General features: G+C 44.5%; 1 protein-coding gene across 2 annotated transcripts in view; it reads right to left on the bottom strand.

Annotated features, from left to right (window-relative positions):
- LOC135559080 (zinc finger protein 704-like) overlaps positions 1-12,507 on the bottom strand; it is a 132,510-nt gene that overhangs the window by 31,062 nt on the left and 88,941 nt on the right. For both annotated transcript variants that reach the window (XM_064993445.1, XM_064993446.1), the window contains exon 3: positions 10,374-10,474. In XM_064993445.1, the coding sequence (XP_064849517.1) occupies positions 10,374-10,474 (101 nt within the window). The remainder of the gene's footprint in view (positions 1-10,373; positions 10,475-12,507) is intronic.

Here is a 12,507-nt window from a genome sequence, read left to right as displayed (position 1 = left end):
CTACCCTACTGAGGTTACATTTGCAAACCCCTTGGTTAGTATAGAGATTCTGGGAACATCAGAAGGTGGGGGGAAATGAACTATATTCTGGTAATCCGACCAATTGAACATATGTGGTGGTACTTAATGAATATGATGTCAGTTCGGTTGTCATCTGAGACATTCTCATCAATGATAAGATGACATAAACTCTACAGTGGAAAGTCTACACATTAGAATTATCGGATTCAAATGGAATTGTTGTTCAATATAAATATTTTAATATGAAATTATTCGTGATGGGATGAAATGTGATTTTAGCTTCTAAAATGTGAGATTTGGTTTTTCATAAGTTATAGCTATGCTCAATCAGTGGCCCGCCCCTGTGAAGGTACATGGGCTATAAAACTTTTCAAACACGCCCTCCTCTCCCTTCCTATATAAACCCTTGACGACAATATAACCTCCTGTTCCGAGGATGTAGGACGACGGTCCGATGTCAGAATGGTTCAGATAATAACTACAGAACAAAGCCAACATCAGCGTGAGCTTTGGTTGCGAATGGTATGAACTTTGAACTCTTATTCACTACAGAAGCGATACCTCCTAGCCATTGAGTTAGCAACAGCAGCTGCAAACGCAGGTTAGGAAGGAACAGAGTATCCAATCTACCACACGACGTTACTACAACGTATCCAATTGACCACCAGAGACATTCTTCAAAGGACTCGGTTTGGCAACACGGCCTTCCATCTACCACCAACCTACTGAAGCGCAGCTCTAGAGTAAATATTTATTGCATTTTCCTTTTCCAAATGCGCGATAATTTACAATGCATAAGATACTGTATTTACGATAGCACAGCTTCGCCCTTTGTTCCTCAGTCTTCCCGCTCTTTCACTCAAACCCAGCCACTTTTCTTTTGTGTAAACAGCTGTCTGCCCGCTCCTCCTGCTCCTCTGTTGCACAAAGGTGGAGGTAGCGGTCCTGCTGCTGGGTTGTTGCCCTCCTATAAATAAAAGGGAACACTTAAATAACACAATGTAACTCCAAGTCAATCACACTTCTGTGAAATCAAACTGAGAAATCAAACTGCCCACTTAGGAAGCAACACTGATTGACAATAAACTTCACATGCTATTGTGCAAATGGAATACACAACAGGTGGAAATTATAGGCAATTAGCAAGACACCCCCAGTAAAGGAGTGGTTCTGCAGGTGGTGACCACAGACCACTTCTCAGTTCCTATGCTTCCTGGCTGATGTTTTGGTAACTTTTGATAGATGGAGAGGTAGACACTAGAGACCAGAGGTAGATGGCGGTGCTTTCACTCTAGTGGTGGCAAGAGACAGAGTCTACAACCCACACAAGTGGCTCAGGTAGTGCAGCTCATCCAGGTTGGCACATCAATGCGAGCTGTGGCAAGAAGGTTTGCTGTGTCTGTCAGCGTAGTGTCCAGAGCATGGAGGCGCAACCAGGAGACAGGCCAGTACATCAGGAGACGCGGAGGAGGCCGTAAGAGGACAACAACCCAGCAGCAGGACCGCTACCTCCGCCTTTGTGCAAGGAGGAGCACTGCCAGAGCCCTGCAAAATGACCTCCAGTAGGCCACAAATGTGCATGTGTCTGCTCAGACAGTCAGAAACAGACTCCATGAGGGTGGTATGAGGGCCCGACGTCCACAGGTGGGGGTTGTGCTTACAGCCCAACAGCGTGCTGGACTATTGGCATTTGCCAGAGAACACCAAGATTGGAAAATTCGCCACTGGTGCCCTGTGCTCTTCACAGATGAAAGCAGGTTCACACTGAGCACAAGTGACAGACGCGACAGAGTCTGGAGACGCCGTGGAGAACGTTCTTCTGCCTGCAACATCCTCCAGCATGACCGGTTTGGCGGTGGGTCAGTCATGGTGTGGGGTGGCATTTCTTAGGGGGGCCGCACAGCCGTCCATGTGCTCGCCAGAGGTAGCCTGACTGCCATTAGGTACCGATATGAGATCCTCAGACCCCTTGTGAGACCATATGCTGGTGCGGTTGGCCCTGGGTTCCTCCTAATGCAAGACAATGCTAGACCTCATGTGGCTGGAGTGTGTCAGCAGTTCCTGAAAGAGGAAGGCATTGATGCTATGGACTGGCCCGCCCGTTCCCCAGACCTGAATCCAATTGAGCACATCTGGGACATCATGTCTCGTTCCACCACAGACTATCCAGGAGTTGGCGGATGCTTTAGTCCAGGTCTGGGAGGAGATCCCTCAGGAGACCATCCGCCACCTCATCAAGAGCATGCCCAGGCATTGTAGGGAGGTCATACAGGCACGTGGAGGCCACACACTCTACTGAGCCTCATTTTAACTTGTTTTAAGGACATTACATCAAAGTTGGATCAGCCTGTAGTGTGGTTTTCCACTTTCATTTTGAGTGTGACTCCAAATCCAGACCACCATGGGTTGATACATTTGATTTCCATTGATAATTTTTGTGTAATTTTGTTGTCAGCACATTCAACTATGTAAAGAAAAAAGTATTTAATAAGAATATTTCATTCATTCAGATCTAGGATGTGTTATTTTAGTGCTCCCTTTATTTTTTTGAGCATTGTATATATCAAATCAAATGTTATTTTTCACATACACGTGTTTAGCAGATGAATTTGTTCTTGATCTGATGACTGTGAAAAGAAATCTGGTGGCATGTTGGCTGGGGTCAAAGCAAATCAAATCAAATGTTATTGGTCACATACACGTGTTTAGCAGATGAATTTGTGGGTGTGTATGCTTGTGTTTCTAGATAAGACAGTTCAGAAATATCTAACAAGTAATATCTAACAATTTCACAACATACACCCAATATACACAAATCTAAGTGATATATTAGAAATATTAGAAATATATAAATATATGAACGAGCAACGTCAGAGCGACATAAGCTAAGATACAGTAGAATGTTATAGAATACAGTATAAACATATGAGATGAGTAAGGCAAGATATGTAAACATTATTAAAAACCTCTTAAGGATGACGCAGAATATAGTTCCAGTGCAGGAACATCAATCAGCGAAATTTCAGAGCGCCACCTATAGTTTTCGATAAACCTCAAACTTTCATTAAAACACACATGCAATGTACTGAATTAAAGCTGCACTCATTGTGAATCTAGGCACCAAGTCAGATTTGTAAAATGCTTTTCGGCGAAAGTATGATAAGCTATTATCTGATAGCATGCACACCACAAAATACTAGGACATCACCTCAACAACAGATTTTGCGGTAGCCGGCGATACACAAAACGCAGAAACAAAATATAAAACATTCATTACCTTTGACAGGCTTCTCTGTTGGCACTCCTATATGTCCCAGAAACATCAAAATTGGGTCTTTTTCCCGATTAAATCCGTCATTGTATACCCAAAATGTAATTTCATGAAGGCTGGTCTGATCCAGGAAAATTCCCATTTACAAGACGCAACGTCACGTTTTAAAATTACAAAAGTTGCCTATAAACTTTTACAAATCACTTCAAACTACTTTTCTAAACCAACTTTAGGTATTAAGGTAGGCAGCTACCTCTCTGTGTTAGTGATGGCTATTTAACAGTCTGATGGCCTTGAGATAGAAGCTGTTTTTCAGTCTCTCGGTCTCAGCTTTGATGCTCACCATGATGCTCTCAATTGTGCATCTGTAAAACTTTGAGAGAGTTTTAGGTGACAAGCCAGATTTCTTCAGCCGTCTTCACCACACCGGCTGTGACCATTTCAGTTTGTCAGCGATGTGTACGCCGAGTAACTTAAAACTTTCCACCTTCTCCACTCCCATCGATGTGGATAGGGAGGTGCTCCCTCTGCTGGTTCCTGAAGTCCACGATCATCTCCTTTGTTTTGTTTACATTGAGTGAGCGGTTTTTCTGGCCCCACACTACCAGAGCCCTCACCTCCTCCCTGTAGGCTCTCTCGTCTCCAGAAGTTCAGTGAGGATCTCTGAATGATCTAATGTTGACCTAAATGACTAATGATGATAAATACAATCCACCTGTGTGTAATCAAGTCTCCGTATAAATGCACCTGCACTGTGATAGTCTCAGAGGTCCGTTAAAAGCGCAGAGAGCATCATGAAGAACAAGGAACACACCAGGCAGGTCCGAGATACTGTTGTGAAGAAGTTTAAAGCCGGATTTGGATACAAAAAGACTTCCCAAGCTTTAAACATCCCAAGGAGCACTGTGCAAGCGATAATATTGAAATGGAAGGAGTATCATACCACTGCAAATCTACCAAGACCTGGCTGTCCCTGTAAACTTTCAGCTCATACAAGGAGAAGACTGATCAGAGATGCAGCCAAGAGGCCCATGATCACTCTGGATGAACTGCAGGATCTACAGCTGAGGTGGGAGACTCTGTCCATAGGACAACAATCAGTCGTATATTGAACAAATCTGGCCTTTATGGAAGAGTGGCAAGAAGAAAGCCATTTCTTAAAGATATCCATAAAAAGTGTTTAAAGTTTGCCACAAGCCACCTGGGAGACACACCAAATATGTGGAAGAAGGTGCTCTGGTCAGATGAAACCAAAATTGAACTTTTTGGCAACAATGCAAAACGTTATGTTTGGCGTAAAGGCAACACAGCTCATCACCCATCCCCACTGTCAAACATGGTGGTGGCAGCATCATGGTTTGGGCCTGCTTTTCTTCAGCAGGGACAGGGAAGATGGTTAAAATTGATGAGAAGATGGATGGAGCCAAATACAGGACCATTCTGGAAGAAAACCTGATGGAGTCTGCAAAAGACCTGAGACTGGGACGGAGATTTGTCTTCCAACAAGACAATGACCCAAAACATAAAGCAAAATCTACAATGGAATGGTTCAAAAATAAACATATCCAGGTGTTAGAATGGCCAAGTCAAAGTCCAGACCTGAATCCAATCGAGAATCTGTGGAAAGAACTGAAAACTGCTGTTCACAAATGCTCTCCATCCAACCTCACTGAGCTCGAGCTGTTTTGCAAGGAGGAATGGGAAAAAAATTCAGTCTCTCGATGTGCAAAACTGATAGAGACATACCCCAAGCGACTTACAGCTGTAATCGCAGCAAAAGGTGGCGCTACAAAGTATTAACTTAAGGGGGCTGAATAATTTTGCACGCCCAATTTTTCAGTTTTTGATTTGTTAAAAAAGTTTGAAATATCCAATAAATGTCGTTCCACTTCATGATTGTGTCCCTCTTGTTGTTGATTCTTCACAAAAAAATACAGTTTATATCTTTATGTTTGAAGCCTGAAATATGGCAAAAGGTCGCAAAGTACAAGGGGGACGAATACTTTCGCAAGGCACTGTATGTATGATTGTGAGGTCTTCTAGGTCGGGTGAACAGAAGGACTTGATCCTGATGAGTATTATCACAATCACACCATGAGTCGTTAATCATTAAACATACACCACCCGCCCTCCTTCTTCCCGGAGAGATGTTTATTCCAGTTGCCACAATGAATCCCTTTGAGCATGGTGAAGTTATTCATTACAATTTGGATGGTGTATCATTACACCCAGCCACTACAAAGATACAGGCGTTGTTATGTCTTTGGCTATCTTTATTAATATGATGACGATTGTTATTTCAAATCGATGAACTATGTTTAATTATTATGACGATTATAATAATCCTGTAACAATTAGCTCATTAACAATCTTGGGGCACCACGGAAAAAGTTTATTTAACAACTTACCGTGTTCTGAACACAGAACTGCATAACACACAAACAGAACAGCTTACAGATTACTACATAATGCAATGAAAAGTACCTAGTGGACTAAACCCGATATGACGACTTCGTAGACAATGGAAAGGGGTGGGGACAGATAAAGAGCAGGAAAGACAGAATGGACCCACTACGTACATACAGTTGAGAACTATACTCATGGAAATGCGAATACTTTGCACATGAACGGCCGCTCATTTGAAAGAATTGCAATGTACATATTTACGTGTGTATGTCTTTGCTGTCTCCGCGTTGAAAACACTTGATCCGTCCGGGGAGTAATTCGACAGAAAGTCTCTAGTTTGTCCACCAGAGATCAAAGTCTTTCATAGTTGTAGCTCTGTTATAATGGATGCGTCAGACGTACCAATGGTCGTTTGATAGTTATTGAGAATGGCTCTTTCAGAGTACCACCCGGTGGCTCTCGGTCGAGGTTACTAGACTAAAGTACTTAAACAGCTGCAGACTGAATGTTCCTATGTAGTCTTTATTTTCTTCACTCAGGAAAGTTTCAGAGAGTTTCAAAGTTTCTTAATAACCTCTTGAAGCTAGGGGGCACTATTTTTATTTTGGAAAATAACATTCCCCAAAAAATTACGTTCCCAAAGTAAACGGCCTATTTCTCAGGACCAGATGCTAGAATATGCATATAATTGACAGATTGGGATAGAAAACACTACATTTTTCAAAAATGTCAAATAATTGTCTGTGAGTATAACAGAACTGATATTGCAGGTGAAACCCGGAGGAAAATCCAATCAGGAAGTGCCTCTTATTTTGAAACCCTTCTGTTCCTTTGCATGCCTATCCTCCATTTAAAGGCATATAAACCAGATTCCTTTTCCACTGGCTTCCCTAAGGTGTCAACAGTCTTTAGACATAGTTTCAGGCTTTTATTTTGAAAAAATGAGCGTGAAAGATCACATTGCGTAAGTGGATAGGTGGGGGCTCTCAGAGTGAGTTTTTGCGCTACAGAGTAAAGCTGCCATTGTTCCTCCCGCTGTTATTGAAAAACCTACACACTCGGTTGATATGTTATCAAATATATATTTTAAAAACCACCCGAGGAATTATTATAAAAACACGTTTGACATGTTTCTGTGGACATTATGAAAACTATTTGGAATTTGTCTGTGTTGTCGTGACTGCTCTTTCCTGTGGATTTCTGAACATAACGCGACAAACAAAAGGAGGTATTTTGGGTATAAAAATAATCTTTATGGAACAAAAGGAACATCTGTTGTGTAACTGGGAGTCTCGTGAGTGAAAACATCCGAAGATCATCAAAGGTAAATGGTTAATTTAATTGCTTTTCTGATTTTCGTTACCAAGCTTCCTGATACTAAGTGTACACAATGCTATGTTAGGCTATCGATAAACTTACACAAATGCCTGGATTGCTTTCGCTGTAAAGCATAATTTCAAACTCTGAGACGACAGGTGGAATAACAAAAGGCTAAGCTGTGTTTTGCAATATTGCACTTGTGATTTCATGAATATGAATATTTTTTAGTAATATTATTTGACTGTTGCGCTATGCTAAACAACAGGCATGGCGATGTGTCCAAGGCCAGGTTGTTGGCAGGGTGAGGTTGGTTGAGGGGTAAACATTAGCTGGAGAGGTGGACACTAGAGACCAGAGGAGAGGTAGACACTAGAGACCAAGTGAGAGGTAGACACTAGAGACCAGAGGAGAGGTAGACACTAGAGACCAGAAGAGAGGTGGACACTAGAGACCAGAGGAGAGGTAGACACTAGAGACCAGATGAGAGGTAGACACTAGAGACCAGAGGAGAGGTAGACACTAGAGACCAGATGAGAGGTAGACACTAGAGACCAGAGGAGAGGTAGACACTAGAGACCAGAGGTAGACACTAGAGACCAGAAGAGAGGTAGACACTAGAGACCAGAGGAGAGGTAGACACTAGAGACCAGATGAGAGGTAGACACTAGAGACCAGAGGAGAGGTAGACACTAGAGACCAGATGAGAGGTAGACACTAGAGACCAGAGGAGAGGTAGACACTAGAGACCAGAGGAGAGGTGGACACTAGAGACCAGAGGAGAGGTAGACACTAGAGACCAGAGGAGAGGTGGACACTAGAGACCAGAGGAGAGGTAGACACTAGAGACCAGAGGTAGACACTAGAGACCAGATGAGAGGTAGACACTAGAGACCAGAGGTAGACACTAGAGGCCAGAGGAGAGGTGGACACTAGAGACCAGAGGTAGACACTAGAGGCCAGAGGAGAGGTAGACACTAGAGACCAGATGAGAGGTAGACACTAGAGACCAGAGGAGAGGTGGACACTAGAGACCAGAGGAGAGGTAGACACTAGAGACCAGATGAGAGGTAGACACTAGAGACCAGAGGAGAGGTGGACACTAGAGACCAGAGGAGAGGTGGACACTAGAGACCAGATGAGAGGTGGACACTAGAGACCAGATGAGAGGTAGACACTAGAGACCAGAGGAGAGGTAGACACTAGAGACCAGAAGAGAGGTGGACACTAGAGACCAGATGAGAGGTGGACACTAGAGACCAGAGGAGAGGTAGACACTAGAGACCAGAGTAGAGGTAGACACTAGAGACCAGAGGAGAGGTGGACACTAGAGACCAGATGAGAGGTAGACACTAGAGACCAGAGGAGAGGTAGACACTAGAGACCAGAAGAGAGGTGGACACTAGAGACCAGATGAGAGGTGGACACTAGAGACCAGAGGAGAGGTAGACACTAGAGACCAGAGGAGAGGTAGACACTAGAGACCAGATGAGAGGTAGACACTAGAGACCAGAGGAGAGGTAGACACTAGAGACCAGAAGAGAGGTGGACAATAGAGAACAGATGAGAGGTAGACACTAGAGACCAGATGAGAGGTAGACACTAGAGACCAGAGGAGAGGTAGACACTAGAGACCAGATGAGAGGTAGACACTAGAGACCAGAGGAGAGGTAGACACTAGAGACCAGAGGTAGACACTAGAGACCAGATGAGAGGTAGACACTAGAGAACAGAGGAGAGGTAGACACTAGAGACCAGATGAGAGGTAGACACTAGAGACCAGAGGAGAGGTAGACACTAGAGACCAGAAGAGAGGTGGACACTAGAGACCAGAGGAGAGGTGGACACTAGAGACCAGATGAGAGGTAGACACTAGAGACCAGAGGAGAGGTAGACACTAGAGACCAGAGGAGAGGTAGACACTAGAGACCAGATGAGAGGTAGACACTAGAGAACAGATGAGAGGTAGACACTAGAGACCAGAGGAGAAGTAGACACTAGAGACCAGAAGAGAGGTGGACACTAGAGACCAGAGGAGAGGTGGACACTAGAGACCAGATGAGAGGTGGACACTAGAGACCAGATGAGAGGTAGACACTAGAGACCAGAGGAGAGGTAGACACTAGAGACCAGAAGAGAGGTGGACACTAGAGACCAGAGGAGAGGTGGACACTAGAGACCAGAGGAGAGGTAGACACTAGAGACCAGATGAGAGGTAGACACTAGAGACCAGAGGAGAGGTAGACACTAGAGACCAGAGGAGAGGTAGACACTAGAGACCAGAAGAGAGGTGGACAATAGAGACCAGAGGAGGGGTAGACACTAGAGACCAGAGGAGAGGTGGACACTAGAGACCAGAGGAGAGGTAGACACTAGAGACAAGAGGAGAGGTGGACACTAGAGACCAGAAGAGAGGTGGACACTAGAGACCAGAGGAGAGGTAGACACTAGAGACCAGAGGAGAGGTGGACACTAGAGACCAGAGGTAGACACTAGAGGCCAGAGGAGAGGTAGACACTAGAGACCAGAAGAGAGGTAGACACTAGAGACCAGAGGAGAGGTAGACACTAGAGACCAGAGGTAGACACTAGAGACCAGAGGAGAGATAGACACTAGAGACCAGAGGAGAGGTAGACACTAGAGTCCAGAGGAGAGGTAGACACTAGAGACCAGATGAGAGGTAGACACTAGAGACCAGATGAGAGGTAGACACTAGAGACCAGAGGAGAGGTAGACACTAGAGACCAGATGAGAGGTAGACACTAGAGACCAGAGGAGAGGTAGACACTAGAGACCAGAAGAGAGGTAGACACTAGAGACCAGATGAGAGGTAGACACTAGAGACCAGATGAGAGGTAGACACTAGAGACCAGAGGAGAGGTAGACACTAGAGACCAGAGGTAGACACTAGAGACCAGAGGAGAGGTAGACACTAGAGACCAGAAGAGAGGTAGACACTAGAGACCAGAAGAGAGGTAGACACTAGAGACCAGAAGAGAGGTAGACACTAGAGACCAGAGGAGAGGTGGACACTAGAGACCAGAGGAGAGGTGGACACTAGAGAGTGGCACTACAGACCATAACCTCTGTGTGTGTGTGTGTGTGTGTGTGCAGTCTTACCTGAGGCTGTCTGGGTCTGGGTGAGGACCAGAGGAGAGGTGGACACTAGAGAGTGGCACTACAGACCATAACCTCTGTGTGTGTGTGCAGTCTTACCTGAGGCTGTCTGGGTATGGGTGAGGACCAGAGGAGAGGTGGACACTAGAGAGTGGCACTACAGACCATAACCTCTGTGTGTGTGTGTGTGTGTGTGTGTGTGTGTGTGTGTGTGTGTGTGTGTGTGTGTGTGCAGTCTTACCTGAGGGTGTCTGGGTATGGGTGAGGACCAGAGGAGAGGTGGACAGTGATGTCAGGACGGTAGCAGCCATTACCTCCTTATCAGCAAGACCTGAAGGTTTCCTGGAACACACACACACACACCAGAAGCCAGGTCACACACTATGTACAGACAACCAACATGCTCTTCCTGCATAGAAAGTGGGATGATTATATATCAAATCAGCAGATCTATAACAGTCATGCTACAATACAAGCATAGCAGCATAGTAAAATGACCCATCATGTGAGTCTGCCATAGCCAAACAGACCAATCACGTTTTTACAATCATAACCAGGAAAAAAACCTATACCAATTTCAGCTCTGAAATATTACAGCCATGCTTTCTTTAGACAGAAAAACAAACTGTAAAAGCATGTAATGGAAAATTCCAGTCCAATAATAAATACTGTGGTCACATCCCCTGCGAGTGCTGAAGATTCTCCTTTAACACAGAATGCTGACGCACGCACACACACACACACACACACACACACGCACGCACGCACACACACACTATCATAAAAAGGTCCATATAGCATGCACGATCGATTTTGTATTTCCACTCTTTCAAATTTGCAAAGAAAGGAATCTGTGAAAATCTAAACGTTTAAAAAAAGGGGGTTAGTTAAACATGAGAATGAGTTTGAGTTTTTGTCACAACCCGGCTAGTGGGAAGTGACAACGAGCTCTTATGGGACCAGGGCACAAATAAAAATATAATAATAATCAATAATTTAGCTCTTATATATATATATATATTTGACCCCTTTCCTCCCCAATTGGTAGTTACAGACTTGTCTCATCACTGCAACTCCCGTACAGAGTTGTGAGAGGCAAAGTTCGAGATCAGTGCGTCCTCCGAAACACAATCAAACCAAGCCGCACTGCTTCTTGACACAATGCCCACTTTTCCCGGAAGCCAGCCGCACCAATGTGTTGGAGAAAAGTCCAGACAACCATGTCAGCATGCACTGCACCCAACCCACCACAGGAGTCACTAGTGAGCAAAGGGACAAGGACATCCCTGCCGGCCAAACCCTCAACGAACCCAGACGATGCTGGGCCAATTGTGCCCCGCTCCATGCAACAGAGCCTGGACTTGAACCCAGCCTCTCTAGTAGCGATACAGTGCCTTGGACCACATCATTTTCCACACACAGTGTGGATTTAGTGTTCATGTTAGTGAGGGCCGAGAATCCACTCTTACATACAGCTGAAGTCGGATGTTTACATACACCTTAGCCAAATACATTTTAACTCCGTTTTTCACAATTCCTGACATCTAATCGGAGTAAAAATTCCCTGTCTTAAGTCAGTTAAGATCACCACTTTATTTTAAGAATGTGAAAGGTCAGAAAAATAGCAGAGAGATTTATTTATTTCAGCTTTTATTTCTTTCATCATATTCCCAGTGGGTCAGAATTTTACATACACTCAATTAGTATTTGGTAGCGTTGCCTTTAACCTTTAAATTGTTTAACTTAGGTCAAACGTTTCAGGTGGCCTTCCACAAGCTTCCCACAATAAGTTGGGTGAATTTGGGCCCATTCCTCTTGACAGAGCTGGTGTAACTGAGTCAGGTTTGTAGGCCTCCTTGCTCGCACACACTTTTTCAGTTCTGCCCACAAATGTTCTATGGGATTGAGGTCAGGGCTTTGTGATGGCCACTCCAATACCTTGACTGTTGTCCTTAAGCCATTTTACCACAACTTTGGAAGTATGCTTGGGGTCATTGTCCATTTGGAAGACCCATTTGCGACCAAGCTTTAACTTCCTGACTGATGTCTTGAGATGTTGCTTCAATATATCCAGATACTTTTCCTCCATCATGATGCCATCTATTTTTCTATGTTGTGAAGTGTACCAGTCCCTCCTCCAGCAAAGCATCCCCACAACATGACAACATGATGCTGCCACCCCCGTGCTTCACGGTGTTCTTCGGCCTCCCCTTTTTTCTCCAAACATAACGATGGTCATTATGGCCAAACTGTTCTATTTTTGTTTCATCAGACCAGAGGAAATTGTTTCAATGTGGCCCTTCCCATGTGGCCATCTTTGTTCCCATGTGCAGTTGCAAACCGTAGTCTGGCTTTTTTATGCGGTTTTGGAGCAG

The sequence above is a fragment of the Oncorhynchus masou genome, chromosome 17 (assembly GCF_036934945.1).
Source record: "Oncorhynchus masou masou isolate Uvic2021 chromosome 17, UVic_Omas_1.1, whole genome shotgun sequence".
In the NCBI taxonomy this organism is placed as follows: Eukaryota; Metazoa; Chordata; class Actinopteri; order Salmoniformes; family Salmonidae; genus Oncorhynchus; species Oncorhynchus masou.
The sequence above is the reverse complement of the archived record's forward strand: the minus strand, read 5'-3'. Positions and strand labels throughout refer to the sequence as shown.